Here is a 20,449-nt window from a genome sequence, read left to right as displayed (position 1 = left end):
ATTAAAAAGAAATATTATTTTATTTTTAGGGTAGAGGTTTCATTCCCTAAATTTAGATAATCACTATTCATCAAATCTAAATTTAGGGAATGGATAGGATAACTGATACGGAGAATTTTTAGTTATCCTATCTAAAATTTAAGGTAAAATTGTTAGATAAGATAACTGATGTAGATGTTCTTAGGAAACGAGAAAGGGGGGAAGAAAAAGGAAGAGAACCCCTCAAAGTGAGCCGAGCGAGTGAGCAAAAGGAGGGAAAAAAATAAAAGAGATTTTTGAAAATAAATAAGAGGTGCAGAAGAAGGGAAAAGGAAAGGGGACCATAAATGTCGTATTTGCATTTGGAGCTGCATGGGAAAAGCAAATTGTAGTTGTATTGAGAATTTGTACTTTTGGAGGTTTCTCAAAGTTATAAGATAAAGAGAAAATTAATGGATTATCGTTGGTACTTTTGATTATAAATAGGAATCACGAGTTTTGAATCAGGTAAAATCTCGTATTTTCTGTGTTTTTAATTCTCATATTTATTAATCTTTTATATGAGCACACGAACTAGTTCAATCCACCAAGTAAATCGTTATTCATCCATCCCCTCCACTAAATAATCACTATTCATCTATCCCTCTAGTGACAGATCTCAATACAAAACTTTTAAGTAAAATCTAAAATGCATTTCACTATTATGTGAATATGGTTTAAGGTAGGCGAGGAATTAAGGGAAAAGGAAGGGGTAATTTGGGAAAGTGATGAGGTAGGGTTTTAAGGGGGAAAGAATACTGTAGCAGAGATAGCGGGGTTTTCATGATTTTTTGCTTCGCCGCCGCCAACATGAACAGGACCTTCTTCCTCCTCACGCTCTTCGTCGGAGCCGACGCCGACAACCACCTCTTTTCCTCTCCCTCTCCTCACCATGACATCACCGCTGATATCTCCTTTGCAGTCACCCTCCAGCGACGACCGCCACTACTGGACCTTCTTCCTCCTCACGCTCCTCGCCGGAGCCAACGTCGGCCGCCACCTCTTCTCCTCTCTCCCTTTTCTCCTCGCGACGCCGCCATCCTTCTCTTCTCCTTGCGACGCAACCACCAGACAGACACCACCCCCACTTTCTTCCTCGTCGCAGCGGCCAGCCATCACCACCGCGATCAATGCCTGCCCTCTCCGGCGTTAAGGGCACAACCCTTTGTTGTCCAGCCCCTTGTCACCATCATCAACCAGCGTTCACAGCCGTCTCTAACGTCGCGGACGGTGGCTGAGCCACGGCCGAGTTCCAGCGTCATAGACGACTTCCGATCTGCATGGCAGTACATTTCCGAAGCCGATCCGGTATCCGACCCATGTTGACGAGCGTCTTCGGCACTATTCCAGTCATCGAGTCATTGTTGTGTTCCGACCTTCGAGCCGCGATTGTGTTTCGGACAGTGTGATTTGTGTCTAGCCTCTTTGGTATTATTGTTGTTCGGCCTGCGAGCCGAGATCCTATTCCGGTCTAGGTGTCGATGTTTTATCCCGGTCTACGTGCCGATATTTTATCCCGGCCTGCGTGCCAATGTTTTATCCCGGCCTGCGTGCCGATGTTTTATCCCGGTCTGCGTGCTAATGTTTTATTCCGGCCTACGTGCTATTATTATCTCCAGACCTGTAGCTCGTCTTTCGATTTCGTGCTACGTCCAACTCAGTGTCGTCAGATCCAGCTCCTCATCCGGCGTATTCATCTACTCTCCCGGATCCCGACAGCTCGAGCAGCATCCTATCCGAGGGTGCCCCCTGGGCCAGGGTACGTTTTTTCATACTTGCCCTCCATTTGTTTTATTACTCCAGTATTAGCCTGTTACTTATATAATCGTCGGATCTGCCTCGAGTCTCGGGGTACCAGAGACCGGGGCAACCCGATCGCTGGCTGCAGGTAACATTGACTAAAGGACTTTTGAAGACTTGGTCAACACGGAAGTCATCTCAGCATGCCCCCCTTCCGGGACATCGCGACTCCGTCAACATTCCATCTACCTCACCCGGCGGTCCATCCAACTCAGATTCCGAACAGGATCAAATTTGACGCCATCTGTGGGAATCTTCTCCACCTATTCTGGGACGTGAAGATGGGCGACGTCGGGAGGTTCTCTGTCATTATCACAGTTCTGGAGGATCCCGACGAATATATTATCTTCTACCCTCACTCCACCGGTATTCGGAAGTTGAGGGATCAAGTCTAGGTTCAGCTGGCCGACAGGTTAGTTTTTCCATCATGTTTTTTCCCTTACTCCATGAGTATTCGGGAGTTAAGGAACCGAGACAAACCCTTAGCCGGTTGGCACGGCTCCCCGATCAGGTACGGTACAAGCTCTGCTCCCTTTTTACGGTTATAGGAGCTGCTATAGCTCCCTGATAGAGAGTAAGATCCTAGTTCCTTGATCAAAGACTAGGGCCTTCGATTTTTGATCGGACATTAGGGGCCCAGCTCCCCGCTCATACACTAGGGACACAGCTCCCTGCTCTTACACTAGGGACACAGCTCCCTGATCATTGACTCGCAGTACGACTTCCCGATCAGGATCTAAGGGTCTCACTTTTGGATTATAGGCTAGGGGTCTTACTCTCCAATCAGGGACCAGGGGTCCAGCTCCCCGATCAGGTGTGTTATAGGCTTTGCATCCTTCACCATGAGGCTCTACATCCTCTTACTGTTACAGGCTCTACACCCTTCACCATGGGGTTTTGTACCCTCTTACTGCTATAGGTGCTTCACTCTATTATTACTATATGCTCTGTATTCTCCACCTGTTTTGCATCTTCTTACGTCTACAGGCTCTGCTCTCTTCACCCGTGGTGCTCTGCTTCCTTCTATTGCTATGGGCTCTGCTCCCTTATATGACTATGGGCTTCACTTCCTTTGACGGTTGGAGCTCAGATTATTCTCTCCCTGACTCCGCGGATATTTGGAAGTCACGGGATCGATACTATTTCTCTCCCTGACTTCAGGGGTATTTTAGAGTTGAGGGATCGAGACAGATCATCAGTCGGTCGACACCACCCCGAGATCAGGTATGATAAAGGCTCTCCTCCCTCATATTGCTACGGGTTCCGCTTCTATGGGCTTCAAGGCTTATTCTCCCCCGGTCGGGGGTCAAGTTATCGCCACTGATTTCGGACCAGAGTATCACCATCGGTCTCGGATCGGAGTATCGCTAATGATCTTTCAGTCGAGTTTCCAGACCAATTCTCGGTCGAGTTTCCAAACCAATTCTCGGCCAGGCTTCTAGACCAATGCTCGGCCGAACTTCCAGATCAATTCCTAGTCAGGTCTCCAGATCAATTCCTGGTCAGATCTCCAGATCAATTCATGGTCAGGTCTCCAGATCAATTCATGGTCAGACCTCCAGATCAATTCTTGGTTAGGCCTTCAGATTGTTTCCTGGTCATGCCTCCAGATTGCTTCTTTGTCAGGCCTTCAGATTGTTTCCTGGTCAGGTCTCCATATCAATTCCTGGTCAGGTCTCCAGATCAATTCCTGATCAGATCTCCAGATCAATTCCTGGTCACGTCTCCAGATCAAGTACTGGTTAGGCCTCCGGATCACTGTACAGTCGGGATTCCAGACTCTCGTCCCAGTGAGAGTTATAAGTGAGTATGCTCTCACGCCCAACGACCTCTCGGTCGGGTTCCAGACTCTCGCCTCAGTGCGAGTTATAAGTGAGCATGCTCTTACGCCTTCAGACTCTCGCCCCAGTGCAAGTTATAAGTGAGCATGCTTTTACGCCTCCAGACTCTCGCCCCAGTGCGAGTTATAAGTGAGCATGCTCTCATGCCCAACGACCTTCCGGGTCGGTGCCCCAGATTCTCATCCCAGTACGAGTTATAAGTGAGCATGCTCTCACGCCCAACGACCTTCCGGGTCAGTGTCCTAGACTCTCGCCCCAGTACGAGTTATAAGTGAGCATTGCTATTACGCCCAAAGACCTTCCGGGTCGGTGTCCCAGACTCTCGCCCCAGTACGAGTTATAAGTGAGCATGCTCTCACGCCCAACGACCTTCGGGATCGGTGTCCTAGACTCTCGCCCCAGTACGAGTTATAAGTGAGCATGCTCTCACGCCCAACGACCTTCCAGGTCAGTGTCCTAGACTCTCGCCCTGGTGCGAGTTATAAGTGAGCATGCTCTCACGCCCAACGACCTTCCAGGTCGGTGTCCTAGACTCTCGCCCCAGTGTGAGTTATAAGTGAGCATGCTCTCACGCCCAACGACCTACTGGTCGGGATTCCAGACTCTCGCCCCAGTGCGAATTATAAGTGAGCATGCTCTCACGCACAACGACCTCTCGGTTGGCACTCACTCCTCACTCGCCGCTCTGCTTGACACTCATCACACTTGATTCACTTGTCGTTGTTGCTCGGTCGGCACTTACTGCTTACTTGTCGCTCTGCCCAGCACTCTCAGCTCACGTTTTCGCTCACCGATGTTGATCGATCGGCACTTACTGCTCACTTGTCGCTCTGCCCGGCACTCTCAGCACACGTTTTCGCTCATCGTTGTTGCTCGGTTAGCACTTACTGCTCACTTGTTGCTCTGCCCGGCACTCTCAGCTCATGTTTTCGCTCACCGCTGTTGCTCGGTCAACACTTACTGCTCACTTGTCGCTCTGCCCAGCACTCTCAGCTCACGTTTTCACTCACCGCTGTTGCTCGGTCAGCACTTACTGCTCACTTGTCGATCTGCCCAGCACTCATCATTTGCATTTCGCTCCCCACGGTTGCTTGTTGCTACTCGGTCGATACCCACTTTCCCCCTTGCTTGGCATTCGCATAACCGACTGATTGTTCCGCTCCCATTCGCTCTCGATCCACGGGCTCTTCTCCCATTCTCATTTGGTCTCAGGCTCCGTGTTTATTCAGCGCAGGCTTCGCATCCACTTGACATTCTTTCGATCACACAACCGACCTTCTCTTAGTCGATCGATCAGTATCACTTGCCCATCTGCTCGGGTGTTCGCTTTGCACCGCTTGGCATTCTCGATTGCCCAGTCGTGATTTATTGACGGTCGGTCAGTATTTTTCTCGGTCACGCTCACGGCTATGCTCGGCTATCATTCTCTTTATTGCGTGGTCACGATTTATTGACGCTCGACCAGTATTTTTCTCGGGCGCGTTCACAGCTCTACTCGTCCATAATTCTCTCTATTGCCCGGTCGCGATTTATTGATGCTCGGTCAGAATTTTTCTCGGTCGCGCTCACGGCTCTGCTCACCCATCATTCTTTCTATTGTCCGGTCGTGATTTATTGACGCTCAGTCAGTATTTTCTCGATCGCGCTCACGGTACTGCTCGTCCATAATTCTCTCTAGTGCCCGGTCGCGATTTATTGACGCTTGGTCAGAATTTTTCTCGGTCGCACTCACGGCTTTGCTCACCCATCATTCTCTCTATTGTCCGGTCGTGATTTATTGACGTTCGGTCAGTATTTTTCTCGGTCGCGCTTACGACTCTGCTCATTTATCATTCTCTCTATTACCCAGTCGCGATTTACTATAGCTCGGTCAACACTTTTCGGTCGCTCGATATTGATCTATTGTCGCTCGTTCGCTTTATTCAGCATCTCTTGATCGTCTGCTCGATACCGCTCGACATTCGCTAGATCGCTCTTTCAACACACTCGGTATTGCTTTTGTCGCTCGGTCGACACTTATTCTTTTCGTCGCTCTGCTGGGCGCTCGCCGTTTGTAGCTACTTGTCCGACACTATAGGACAAGACCAGCGATCTGACTATGCATTCAGGACGGATTTTGCTTTTCGCTTGGCTGGGTCTAGTTAATCGGACTTGCGCCTCCTTCGACTAGACTTGAAGGGGAGACTTGTGATGTGAATATGGTTTAGGGTAGAGGAGGAATTAAGGGAAAAGGGAGGGGCAATTTGGGAAAGTGACGAGGTAGGTCTTTAAGGGGGATAGAACACTGTAGCGGAGGGGGGCGGGGGGGGGCCGCCAACAAGAACAGGACCTTCTTCCTCCTCACGCTCCTCGCCGGAGCCGACGCCGGCAACCACCTCTTTCCTCTCCCTCTCCTCACCGCAACGTCACCGCTGATATCTCCTTCGCAGCCACCCTTGAGCGACGACCACCACTACAGGACCTTCTTCCTCCTCACGCTCCTCGCCGGAGCCGATGTCGGCCGCCACCTCTTCTCCTCTCTCCCTTTTCTCCTCGCGACGCCGCCATCCTTCTCTTCTCCTTGCGACACAGCCATCGGACAGACACCGCCCCCACTTTCTTCCTCATCGCAGCGGCTAGCCATCATCGTCGCGATCAATGCCTGCCCTCTCCGGCGTTAAGGGCACAACCATTTGTTGTCCAGCCCCTTGTCACCGTCATCAACCAGCGTTCACAGCCGTCTCTAGCGTCGTGGATGGCTGCTGAGCCATGGCCGAGTTCCAGCGTCGTAGACGGCTTCCGATCTGCATGGCAGTACATTTCCGAAGTCGATCCGGTATCCGACCCATGTTGACGAGCGTCTTCGGCACTATACCAGTCATCGAGTCATTGTTGTGTTCCGGCCTTAGAGCCGCGATTGTGTTTCGGACGGTGTGATTTGTGTCTAGCCTCCTTGGTATTATTGTTGTCCGGCCTGCGGGCCGAGATCCTATTCCGGCCTGCGTGCCGATGTTTTATCCCGGCCTGCGTGCCGATGTTTTATCCCGGCCTGCGTGCCGATGTTTTATCTCGGCCTACGTGCCGATGTTTTATCCCGGCCTGCATGTCGATGTTTTATCCTGGCCTGCTTGCCAATGTTTTATCCCAGCCTATGTGTCGATGTTTTATCTCGCCCTACGTGCTGTTATTATCTCTCTAGACCTGTAGCTCGTCTTTCGGTTTTGTTCTGCGTCCAACTCAGTGTCGTCAGATCCAGCTCCTCATCCGGCGTATTCATCTACTCTCCCGGATCCCGACAGCTCGAGCAGCGTCCCATCCGAGGGCGTCCCCTGGACCAGGGTACGTTTTTCATACTCACCCTCCATTTGTTTTATTATTCTAATATTAGTCTGTTACTTATATATTCATCGGATCTGCCTTGAGCCTCGGGGTAACAGAGACCGGGGCAACCCGGTCACTGCCTGCAGGTAACGTTGACCAAAGGACTTCTGAAGACTTGGTCAACATGGAAGTCATCTCAACACACCCCCCTCTGGGACATCACGACTCCATCAACATTCCATCCACCTCATCCGACGGTCCATCCGACTCAGATTCCGGACAGGATCACACTAGAGCACTATTCTGACACTTTCATATTGATCATGCTCCTCTCTTGTATATCTCTTCAACAAGCCTCTACCTTTGAGTGTTATTTTATTATACAATTTTTATTATATAGGGGATATTCTAAATTAAAAATTATAAAATTCAATTTTAGGCTTATCTGTTAGATAATGATCTTAACTAATAATCTCAAATTGTCAGACTATGCTAGTTCGACTATCCAGAATAATCAAGCTTAGCTGATTGTCTTGGCCAAGTTACTGAATGTCAAGTTGACTGAGTGATCGAGCTACCAAGTTACAAGAAGGTGGTGAGTGACCCAATCGGTTCAATTTGCTGTGTCTATTGAGCGCTGAGTCGTGATGCCAAGTGTCCAACTTGTCTAGTGATCGATCTACCAAGTCAACAAGTGTCGAGTTCACTGAGTCGCCCGATAACCAAGTCAATCGAGTAACTGTTGAATGACTCGAATGGGTTCTGAGTACCGCGAGTGGGTTGGGGTGTTGAGCGGATCTAACTCTCAAGTGGATCGTCGAACACTGAGTCGGGAGACCGAGATCAAATGGGTTGCCCGATCTAGAAAAAGAAGATATTGAGGTTTACGTTTGACGTAATTTTCTTAAAACAGATTCCTCTCTCTCCGACAATGCTTCAAGGTTACATTGGACATCTATTTCCTAGGACACAGGAACGAAAGTGAATGAAGTGTTTCGCATTAATGTGTGCATCTTTATATAAGAGCTCAGACCCCTTTGTTGCAATAAATGACATTAAATGACCGAATAAAGGTCAATTACTACCTTTACCTGCCTGACTTAAAATGTCAGTCGTTTCACTCGGACAATTACAAATAAAGGCTAACTTTATCTAGGTCACCTGAGCTCTTTAGTAAATGATCTTTGACATTCAACAAACCTATGAAGAGTTTCACTTTTGATGATCTATTTGCTAGGAATACACTCTCTCATGTAAGGACAGAGCTAGAATATTAGTTCCGTATAGGCGCGATCGCTTGCGCTATCCAACGAGGTAGCGACGTGGGCATGCAAGGTAGTGGTTGCCTCGTGATGTAGAGACGATGGCATCGGCAATCAAATGAGCGATGGTCGAGTTGATGAAGAACCCTGACGAGATGTGGTGTGTGCAAGAAGAGCTAGCTGGCAGTCGTCATTGGCTTAGACCAGTTGGTCTAGGAGAGCGAGCTCGTGAAGCTCCCCTACCTCAAGTGCACAATGAAGGAGACCCTCTACCTGCACCTGTCTATCTTGCTGATGCTCCACGAGATGGTGGAGGAGATCCAAGTGGTTGGGTACTTGGTTCCGACGTAGTCTCGGGTGATGGTCAACGTGTGGGTGATCAGGCTGCAAATGTCAGTGTGAAAGGAGGCGAGGGTGTTTCATCATGTGTCATTCGTCCTGAGCGGCGAGGCAATGGTGGTGAGTTCGATGGTCCTACTCGAGGATACAATTGGAGCTTTACGGGGTGGAGTTGGCGGTGGCGCAGATGACTTATTCGAGTGGGCACTACCTGACAGAATGGAGCCCAACGAACTGAACATGAGAGATTGTAGGGATCTTTTACAAAAAAAAAAAACAACATATATTCGTGACAGAAAAAAGATCCTTGCAGAGATCCAAGTGAATGAAACATGAGGAGAAGACATGCTCGGATGCGCTAAGTTTCGACTCTAAAATCTCATATGATAATATCTCATATCTCAATTATCACACCGTATGAGGACCACATGCCCTCTTTATAAACATTAGTGATGATTACAATGAATAAAATATCATGGAGGTAATAAACCATTGCTTTTTCATTAATAAAAAATATTATAAATATTTATTTATATGTAAAAATGTGTATAATAATTTATTTTTATTTTGGGGCGGAGTACTACCGAGACTGGACCTACGTTGACTCCGTCCTCCCTACACTTCCACTTGCCAAGACTTCTTCGAATTCCACATGCGAGGAATTCCACCTCTAGAATTTTTATGTCAAAAATTCACTCTTTCAAGGCTTCCATCTATCTGGAGTTCCACCTCCTGCACTTCTTATCTGTCTTTAACATTCATCTGCAACCGTGATATAATTTAAATCTCCCACTCAAAGAGAGTATTATTGAGCGCATATGCTATCACGAGGGAATGATAATTTTTTATAATTTAAGTGTTCAAATTTTGCCAGACAGACGATCTCTCCCTAGCTAGTTTTCCTACTGGATAAATATGGAACATAATTGACACAGTCGATCTTTAAGATATTTGTCTTATTTGAGATTGAAATTATAGTCCTTTTATTGCTCTTTGACACTGTACCACACCTATAAAACTAAGAAAATGGTAATATTAGAAGCTATGAAAGTTTGAGCTGTAGTGACGAGAAAAATTATAAAAAGTTGAGTCTCGCTAAAATTGTTTGGTTTCATTATGCCCAATTTCCATAATGCCTATGGTGACATATGTCAGAGCCCTTTAGTTGGTAAGTGTTTGGGATGAAGTTATAGTAGTGGATCAAAATTTAATAGAGGAGTTCATTGCCTCTTTAAATCTCCGTCGAGACACTTGTCACTTGAACTTCTTCACTTTACCTCCATCTCAATGGTAGTAAAAGGCTTGGGAGGCACTAATATGATGGTTCCATATTTTTATAGTGACATATTTTTAACCAACCTATAAGAAAAGTTATTGTAGAATTAGTCAAAATAGAGTTGATTACCTGGTTAGGTAATTAATTAAAGTGATAAAAAAATTAAGAATATTTTTAGGATGAAGTGTGCCTATTTTGTTAAGAAATCTTTATTCTCACTTTATATTTGAATCAGGTTTGAAAATAATATTGTTATATAATATTATTCTATATGTAATAATTTTAATTAATAGAAGTAATTTTATTTTATATTTAAATAATTTATAATAATTTTAATTAAAATTATTATAATAATAGCAGCGAAGAAAGAAAGTTTTAAAATAAGTTTTTAGGACAAGGATCAAAATTACACATTCGAAAGTACAAATGTGTGCACGCTCATAAACTTCTTAGATTTTTCATTATATTAGAGATTTTTTTTTTTACAGCGGGTGAGATTCAAACTCTGGAGGAGTCTGTTAAACACTTTACCACCACACTATCCAGAGCCAACTCTGTTTTTTTTACTCCTATTATAAAAGGTATCTCTCATTTAAAATTTATCAAAATAATTCCTCATCAATAATTTAACATACTCAATAACTTTAATTGAAACTATATTATCTTTAAATAACTTTTAGCCCTCGGGTAATGCTGTAACGGTAGAGCATTTTTTTTTTTTATTTTCCAAACATTTAAATATCAAGTTTTAGTTGACAAATTAATGAATGAATTTTTTTAATAGGCGATTGATCTAAAAATGTTAAGCTAATGAGTCATTCATTGTGAGTGTTTCTTAATTTATCTTAATTGAGAAAATTTTCGTAAAATTAGATGGATCATGTAAATATTAATCGACAATGTAAAATAACAACTAAAAATATAAAGGCATCGAGCTCCCACTGTGGATATGGCGACACGGAGAGAGCTCCCTCCTATCTCTTTCACCTTCGATAAGAAGCGGTTTAATATTTACAGGGTCTCTCCCTCACATTATTTTTTTATTATTATTAAAATAAAATTTTTAATTTAAATTTGTCTGAAGAGATTTTTGAATTAAGGAAGGGAGGGATGATACGGAGGATTTTAATTATATATAAGATAAAATATAATAAAAAAAAATGAGACACATAAAGGAATTGTTGAGAATTTTTTAATAATGGAAAAATACATAGAGATTTTATTTTTTACATAGGGCTGACTTTGGAGAGCTCCCACGAGATGCTCTAAAATAAAACTTTAATTAAATTTGCTCTAACTTTGATCAAAATTGTTCAATCTTAGAATAGTTTTAACCAAGCTTTAGTTAAAATTGCTCAAAAAAAAAAAAAAAGCTCAAACTGTTTCTAAATGCAACGTAGAGGGATGTTTCAAATATCGAATTATAGACAAAATTTTATATGAGTTATTTTATAGAATTTGAAATTTTAAAGGATATTAAATAAAACCTTAATGTTCAACGTTTGCATTTAGATGATTTTGTTGTTTACATCAAAGTTCTATTTTTGCATTTGTTATTTTTTACCTGATAAATTTTAATCTTAATTTATTCTCAATTACAAAGAAATTTTAAACTTTAGATATAATTATACTAGATGGTCACTTTGTTATTCAATTCTAACATACTATCACAAGAGTTGCCTAGCCAAGCAGATCAACCATTAGATAACTCCTATCTAACCTTTCAAAGTGGTGCATTTAACAAAATGTTTAGTTATTGACTGATTATTGATTGGCATGTGCATCTCATCATGTTTTATATATATATATATATATATATATATATATATATATATATATATATATATAATCCAGGCATTTGGGATTTCAGTCTAACTAGTGCCAGAGGTGGACAAATCCAAAAGCATGGATGACTTCTCGCTCAGTAGTCAACGTCCTACAGTACGTCATAGATGGCATTCAAACCATATGTGTTTGAGAAACTATTTGAGCAGTTTGCCATTGCACCATAGCTCGACAGGCAAGCAACTGTCTAAGATTAGTAGTCATCCATGATTTACCTCTTCCATATTAATCTACGAATGAGTTGATGGAGGCGCTGGAACGAGCAAATCGTCTTTTGCCATCATATTGAAATTATTGGTAGTTGATGTTCTATCCCAAGGGTTGCAACTTTAATGGGCAAGAACAAATTCTTTAAACATGTATATATAAAGACTCATTCTTTGTCGGAAGATATAAGCACATACATTGCAACATCTCAAAATATTCTATGCTTTGGCTCCACCATCAAGTCTTTCTAAAGTCGGTTAATGTGCTACGTACTTGAGTTCGTCATATTCTATGTTAATTATATTTTAAAATTGACTAAAATACTACTTGAGTTTAGGGTTTTAGAGTTTATCATTCAGTACTAAAGCATGAAAATAGTCTCATATTCAATTCATATAAGGACATCTCATGATAAAAGTGTGTGCTAATGTAACCCCACCATCAAAATATAAATCTTCATTGGATATTGTCTTTTTCCCAAAATTAAATAGCATAATTTTAAAGCCATATATCCATGATTGAGAAATAAAAGGTTCAATCAAGATTTACAAAAGATATAATTATCTACAAATCGAAAACATCTGAATGCACATACTATCCATATTCTATGATGTTTACCATCTAGATGTGCAATATAATCATAAATGTTAGTCAATTACTTGAATGCAAAGATATTTCTAAGGTATATGGAGACCTAAAACAGTGACAGTAATGAATACGAAAGAAAAAAATTTCAGGCGATAGAATTTTTTAATTTTGAGAATATTGATCAAGATATATGCAATTGATTGCGGCGACAGTCATGAACTGTTGAATCTAATGTTACTTGCATTGGATGTAACTACTATGATTTACCAATTGAATGAAAGATATCCAACAGCACCTCCGATTCAATCAAGAACACGGAGAATCCGCACCAGACTCCCAAGAAAAGCAGAATAGAAGTAATACTTTAACATCGAAGGCATGATCTTCAATAACAGAAATTCAATCATTTGCTAGAGTTAAAGGAGCTACAGGAACTAATCAGCTATACTACTCAAAGACAATCCACGAAAAAAAGGATCGATCAAGATAAAATAAAACCATTGTTCTGTGGATGCTTGAACCCCTTACCTGTTTTTTTTAGTTTGATTCAAGTTCCCCCTCGCTCACATTTGAAGCCATCTGGCGAGCTGGCTAGGGTTCACCACGCCGGGGATGTGGGTTCCCTCCGCCTTCAGCAACAAGTACGACGCCTGGCTGTACGCGCCGGAGGCCGGTGGAAGTATGCCCTGCTCGAAGGCACCCTTCGACGGATCCCACCGCCGCCCGAGGAGCGTGCCCGCGGAGAGGAACTCGTGCGCGAGGAAGCCGGCGAGGAGCCTGTTGTCCTTCCCCTGGGCCGTGGCCTCGATCTCGGCCCGAGCTCGCTTCGTTTCCGCCACGGATTGGGCCTCGCCCTGATCGCGGCCCTTCCGCTTCCCCGCCGAGCCAAGCTTCTTCTCTGGTTCGCTCAGCATCCTGACCCTCCCTCCCGCCACGTCAGCCAGGACGCCCTCGAGATTGGTGAAATGAACCCAGTGAAATCAAAATACAGTGTACCACCAGCCCCCCAAAAAAAAGGGGAAAAAAAAAATTAGAGGCGGCGTCGGAAGAGGAGAGATCGACCGGACCTTAGTTACTCCGGCGAAGGGCAACCGTCGTCGAACGAGAGAGAAGCGGAAGGAGAAGAATTGGGGGAGATTAGCAAAGCCTTTGAAAGCAAGGTCGAACCTCCTTTTATAGAGTCCGCAGCGAATAAATTCCCCTTTTTGTTTACGAAAATCACGGTAGTGCCATGGGATACCTGATCCGCCGAGGAGGCGAACGCTAGCCGTCTGATGATGAGCGTTCGGGTCGGAGTTAACGACTTCCATCAGGGGTTCTTTTGTCATTTTATTTTCTCGGTTTCTTAGGGGCAAGGAGGGGTAAATAGGTCATTTAGCGTCCTAAGAAGGATGGCTGCATGTGTAGCGTGGGGCCATGGGGGAAGTTGCAACTTCCCGTTGATAAAGACACTCTACTAAATTTACCCATAATACACCCATGTGTTAATTGGAGAGAACACGAAACGCGCAAAGGCTCGGCGGATGGCATGCAAAGTACCGCATAATAATAGCGTTTTGTTAATCGAGTTTATTCGAAAGTTTCTTATTGTTTTGAAAATATTGGCGGTCCAATACCTCAATATCGGATTCGAGTGAAAAATATTATGTAATTCACTGTAATTAATAATCGACTGTGAATATTTGAGACTATATAAATATTCGATGCATTATAGTTTAAATACAATGCTAATTAAAAATAATAATTAAATCAGTCGAGCCTTTTCCATTTTTTTTAACAGATTTACTCATAATTTTAAACAATTTTATTTATGTACATCATAAAAATCCACTGGTCATTTTTAAACACGCGCAAAATTAAAACGATCATTTATCTTTCATTTACATTTTAATGAACGAACAAAATGGTATTAAAAGGAAATTTTATTACGGAAATTTACGAAAGGATATACTATACACAAATAATTTATCAAAGGCACTTTACTGACCTTTCTATTTTATTTCTCCCATCATTAATACTGGAACACCTCTTAAGAGTCCAAAATAAATAATGGACGATATATTTAAATTTTTTATAATCTTAGAAATCCATATAATTTAAAATAGGTGTAATCTTAGAATTTTAAATTGATTAATGAGTTTTGATAGAAATCTATTGATGGACATAGCTTATTTGAATTTCCATAAATTTACATTCATCCGGTAGGATTGAGTGAGAGGGAGATAGATATGATGTCAAACCTTAGTTATGATCAAAGAATATTGTAAGCATATGATGTGGGGAGACTAAAATCATGTTAGACATGATCTTAGATAAGATCAAGCCCAACATAGTCGGTCGCCCAACAACAACTCATGTAAGGAGAAATTGAGGTAATTAGTAGGGTATTTTGTATATGCTGAGAATCAACCCTATGCCTCTTGATAGTAATACTCTTACCCAAACTAATTATGCTAGCATGCAGAGGCTTATACACTACAAGAAAACATGGTTTTAGAAACAAAAAAAATCTGCAAGTTATTTTTCGGCCTCTAAAGAAAATTTGAGACGAAATAGCTGCTGGTCGACGAGGCTGCAACGGCAGCTGAGGCAGTAGAGGCGCGCGACACCCGGGCTGCGACGCGTCTCAGGTGAGGAAAGAGGGGGCTGATGTCATGGAGAGGAGACAACGACAAGGAGTTGGCGAAGTTCGTAGTAGCGTGGTCGTTGAAAGAAGAGGGATGGCTCGGAGGTGGCTCCAGGGAGAAGAGAGGAGAGAGAGAAGGAGAACAGAGGAAGGATAGCTCTAGCATGGATGCTGGTATAGCAGCACGACCGACAACGAGTGTGTAGAGACCGGCGTCGCTAGTCCTCAGGGTGGAGGTGTGCGAAGCCAAGAAGAAGTTGTCACCTCCTTCTCGATCCTTGGACGTGGTGGCGGCGAAGCCAACGAAGGAGACCTCCTATGCGTGAGGTAGCGGAGAGAAGACTCGGAGGAGAGGGAGAGAAGAGAAGAGAAGGGGAGCGGCCGGCGTCGGCGAGGAGAAGGGAGGAGGTGGCGACCGGTGGCGAGAGGCGCTCGGAGGCGGCGAAATCGATCCAGTGAGCAACGGACTGTGTTCGCGGTGGCGGCGGACAGAAGCCAACGAAGCTCCCCCTTTCACAACAGTGCTCGCTTCCCCCTTAAAGCCCTACACAAATTAATGATGAAAATACCCCTCCCTCTCCTCTTAATTCCCCCTTTCCCCTATATCCTTATTACAAGCCTCCTCTTCAAATCTAGTCGAAGGAGGCGTGAGTAAGACTGACTAGACCTAACTAAACAAACAACGAAATCCCTTCTGAATGCAGAGTCAAATCATCGTGTCAAGTAGGCAATCGGTCGAGTGAGAAACAGAGCGATACCGAGCCAGCGATCGATCGGATGTCGAGCGAGAGATCGAGTGACATCGAGCAGACGGTCATGCGATGCTAAGCCGAATGATAGAGCGAATGCTGAGCGGGAGATCGAGCAATATCAAGCAGACAATCATGCGATGCTAAGCTGAGCGATAAAGCGAATGTTGAGCGGGAGATCGAGCGATATCAAGCAGACGGTCGTGCGATGCTAAGCCGAGCGATAGAGTGAATGCTGAGCGGGCGATAGGGGGCGTGTCAAACGGGTGGAAAGACGATGGGTGGGCGGTGTCGAGAGCATGACCGAGGAAATGTCGACCGAGCGACAACAAACCGTGGTCAGGCAAATAAAAAATGTCGACCGGGTAATTGTAAAATATAATCAGGCAATCGAAAAATACCGACCAGGCAATAGGGAAAATGCAGAGCGGGTGGAAAGACGATAGGCAAGGGGTGTCAAACACACGACCGAAAAAATGTCGATCAAGAAACAGAGATAATGTCGTTCGGATGGAATGAGAACGTGCGAGCGACGTCGAGCGCGCAATCGAGAAAATGCCGACTAGGCAACAGAGATAATGTCGTTCGGACGGAATGAGAATGGGCGGGCGAAGATGAGTGCACGATCAAGAAAATGTCGACCCAACGACAATAAATCACGGCCGGGCCATAGAGAGAATGAGGGATGAACAAAATCGTGAGCGCGACCGAGAAAAATGCCGATCAAGCGACAGTAAATTGTGATCGGGCAATAGAGAGAATGATGGACAAGCAAAGTTATGAGCGCGATCGAGAAAAATACCGACCGAGTGACAGTAAATCGCGACCGGGCCATAGAGGGAACGAGGGATGAACAAAGCCGTGAGCGCGACCGAGAAAAATACCTACCAAGTGACAGTAAATTGAGACCGGGCAATAGAGAGAATGATGGACGAGCGAAGCTATGAACGTGACCGAGAAAAATGTCGACCGAGTGACAGTAAATCGTGACCGGGTAATAGAGAGAATGATGGACGAGCAAAGCCGTGAGCGTGACCGAGAAAAGTGCCAACTGATACAAAGTGAATAACCGAGTAGATAACCAAGTGATACTGATCGGTCGACTAAGAGAAGGCCAACCGGGTGATCGAAAGAATGCCAAGTGGGTGTGAAGCCTGTGCGCTTGATAGACACTGAACCTAAGACTAAATGAGGATGGAAGCAAAGCCCGTGGATCGAGTACGAATGGGAGCAAAGGCTCTGTGACTCGAATTGGGCACGGATCCCGAGAGACTGAAAGCGATTGAGAGCGAAGCCTGTGGATCGGGTGCGAACGCAATCAGAGTCTGTGGATGGAGCGTGAACGGGAGTAGAACAATCGGGCGGTTATGTGAATGTCAATCTAAGAGGAAAGTGGATATCAACCGAGCAGCAAATGCGGGGCAAAGCGATGAGTGAGATGCGAGGGACAAGTTCCGGGCAAAGTGATAAGGGAGGCAAGAGCGGTGAGTGCCGGGCATAACAGTGATTGAGATGCGAATGGTGGGTGCCGGGCAGAGTGACAAGTAAGTCGTGAATGATAAGTGTCGGGCAGACTGACGAATGGAGCGAGCGTGATGAGTGTCGGGCAAATCGACGAGTGAGGCGAGTATGGTGAGTGTCGGGCAGAGCGACGAGTGAGCAGTGAGTGCCGATCGAGCAACAGCGATGAGTGAAAATGCGAATGGAGAGTGTCGGACAGAGCGACGAGTGAGGCAAGTGTGATGAGTGCGGGGCAGAGTGGCGAGTGAAGTGAACCCCTGACTAGGGAGTAACCCGACCGACTAGTAGTTGAGCGTGGGAGCCTTACTGGGAGGCCGTTGGTCGTGAGAACATGCTCACTTATAACTCACGTTGGGGCGAGAGTCTGGAGGCATGAGAGCATGCTCACTTATAACTTGCGCTGGGACGAGAGTCTGGAGCCCGACCGGGAGTGTTGGGGTTCAATCAAAGTCCCACATTGGAAAGATTTGGTAAAGATCATGGGGTTAAAAGGATGTAAGATATCTCCATTGGCATGAGACCTTTTGGGTAGAGTCCAAGAGCAAAGTCATGAGGGCCTAAGCCCAAAGTGGACCATATCATGACATTGTGGAGATATGTGGGCATCCTTTGGGCACAACAAATGGTATCAAAGCCATGATCCGGACTAGATGCCAAGTGGGACGACCTTGAACGAAGTTGAGGGTGGGCCCGGAGTAGGTCGGGTGACCGGATGTTCGTGGGAGGCCTGGAGCAGGTCAGGATGATCGAATACTTGTGCGGAAGCAAGTAGGTCAGGGTGATCAGATGCTCGCAGGGAGGCCCGAAGCATGTTAGGGTGACCAGATACTCGCGGGGAGGCCTGGAGCAGGTCAGGGTGGTCGGATGCTCGCAGGTAGGCCCGGAGTAGGTCAAGGTAACCGAGCGCGAATGTTGGCGGGGAGGCCCGGAGCAGGTTAAGGTGATCGAATACTTGCAAGGGGCAAGTAGGTCAGGGTGATCGAATGCTCACGGGGAGGCCCGAAGCAGGTCAGGATGACCAAGTACTTACGGGGGGGGGGGGGCCTGGAGCAAGTCAGGGTGACCGGGTACTTGCGGTGAGGCGAGTAGGTCAGGGTGGCCGGATGCTCGCAGGTAGGCCCGAAGTAGGTCAAGGTAACCGGGCGCGGATGCTTGCGGGGAGGCTTAGAGCAGGTCAGGATGACCGGATGCTCGCGGGGAGGCCCAGACCATGAGAGTAATTGTGGTCCTTCGTTTGAGGAGAGGATTGTTGGGGTTCAATCAAAGTCCCACATTGGAAAGATTTGGTAAAGATCATGAGGTTAAAAGGATGCAAGATATCTCCATTGGCATGAGACATTTGGGGGAGAGCCCAAGAGCGAAGCCATGAGAGTCTAGACCCAAAGTGGACAATATCATGTCATTGTGGAGATATGTGGACATCCTTTGGCACAACAGGGAGGTCGTTGGCGATACTCCGATCCGAGACCGGTGGCAATACTCTGGTTCGGGACCAGTGACGATATTCCGGTCCGAGACCGGTGGCGATACTCTGGTTCGGGACCAGTGGCGATATTCCAGTCCGAGACCAGTGGCGATACTGTTATCAATTCGAGCCGTAAAAACCACTTTTTACGTTGTAGAAACCCTGAATTCTAGCCACGGATCCGTGCGAAGATATATTTAAATTAAATCATGTACATGTTTCTACACTAGATCTACATGAAAAGAGAGTATACCTTTGTAGCGAAGCCCTTCACTTATCCCGCTCGTTCAAAAGTTGTCGGATCTCGTAGAGTGTCAAGTGAACACTCCTCTACAAGTATCCACACGGACAAAAGGTGGAGAAGAACCACTTAGAGTGTGCTAGCACTCTTGGGTGGCTCGGCAATGGAGGAGGAGAGGGAGAGTAGAGAAGAGAAGAGGAAGAAGATGACTTCAATTAGCACACCAAAAATGCTTAATACACAGTGATCCTGTCCGAACCAGGAGTCAACGGACACTGGGCACGTGGCGCTCCCTGCTGGATCCTCGAGCGCTCCGACGAACCTGCAGTAAAACTGAGCCGGGGGGGGTGTCCCGGCGACGGCCCTCCGATGCTCAAGTCAGGCGAGGAATAACGAATAGGTGGCCTCAAGATGAAGATTTGCATACCTCCGGTGAAGAAATGGAGACCTTATATAGACCCCTCGAAGAAGCCTGGGCGCGCCAATCAAAGTAACCACCTGCATTTGACCATGCCCAAGTATGGGTCTGTCAGAAGGGCCATGCCCAGATATGGATCCGTCAGAAAGACGTCCATGAGGCCATACTGCTACTGTATCAACCTTTCCATGATGTGACGGCAAGATCCTCCATCGTGCGATCTTGTGTACGACCTAATCATCAGACATGCTTCTGCTGATATCCCATATCCCGAGCCGAGCGCATAGGCCGCTCGGCCACCTTTGTACCCTCGCCCTTATCTGGGTCAAACGGACAACCCGCTCGGCCCTTTGGTCCCAGCCGAGCGGACTCCCGCTCGGCCCTTCGATCCTCCTGCCTTGGCGTCGGAAACCCAAGCCCATGGACGGGTTATCTCTAGCTCCGCTCGGACCTACTAAGCCTCTCGGCGCGGCCATTAACCACTTAGTCAGCCCTTCATCGGTCCTCAAGCTGAGACCCTTCAGGAAGTGGGTCCCCCATTCTTACCGCCGGATCACTTGCCTTCCCTTCAAGTCTAGTCGAAGGAGGCAGTGAGTCCGACTGACTGGACTATACGTGCCCGAGCGGGCGGTCGCCGCCTTTCCATGGCTCATAATATTCTCGGGGCCGTTCGGCCCTTCTGCCAAATTCAGCCGTTCGGCTCTTCATTTCGGTTGCCTTGTCGCTTAATGTGGATATTTGCTTGTCTAGATCTTCTTGAAAATCACACAAATCCTCTCCATTAAGTAGAAGCATGCGCGGTATGGGCGCATTAATTGTGCTTGGCGACAGAGCGCCACTTGTCGACCATTGTGTGGCGGCGGCGTCACTCACGATGGGACGCCTTCGTTTAAAATGGACGGCCCGATGGCGTCCTTGTCCTTCGTGACCTGGATCGGACGGCGGAGGCCGAC

The 20,449-nt window shown here is 45.9% G+C and overlaps 1 protein-coding gene across 1 annotated transcript; it reads right to left on the bottom strand.

The window, feature by feature from the left end:
- Positions 1 to 12,820: 12,820 nt before the first annotated feature.
- On the bottom strand, positions 12,821 to 13,618 carry LOC121977424. The gene has a single exon (XM_042530004.1). The coding sequence runs from the start codon at positions 13,388 to 13,390 to the stop codon at positions 13,040 to 13,042; it is 351 nt and encodes a 116-aa protein (XP_042385938.1). The 5' UTR covers positions 13,391 to 13,618; the 3' UTR covers positions 12,821 to 13,039.
- Between the last annotated feature and the right edge of the window lie 6,831 nt (positions 13,619 to 20,449).

Source organism: Zingiber officinale, chromosome 4B (genome assembly GCF_018446385.1).
Source record: "Zingiber officinale cultivar Zhangliang chromosome 4B, Zo_v1.1, whole genome shotgun sequence".
Lineage (NCBI taxonomy): Eukaryota > Viridiplantae > Streptophyta > Magnoliopsida > Zingiberales > Zingiberaceae > Zingiber > Zingiber officinale.
The sequence above is the reverse complement of the archived record's forward strand: the minus strand, read 5'-3'. Positions and strand labels throughout refer to the sequence as shown.

Coding starts and splice junctions, on each gene's coding strand:
- LOC121977424 (XM_042530004.1), bottom strand. CDS start 13,390: ATGCTGAGCGAACCAGAGAAGAAGCTTGGCTCGGCGGGGAAGCGGAAG.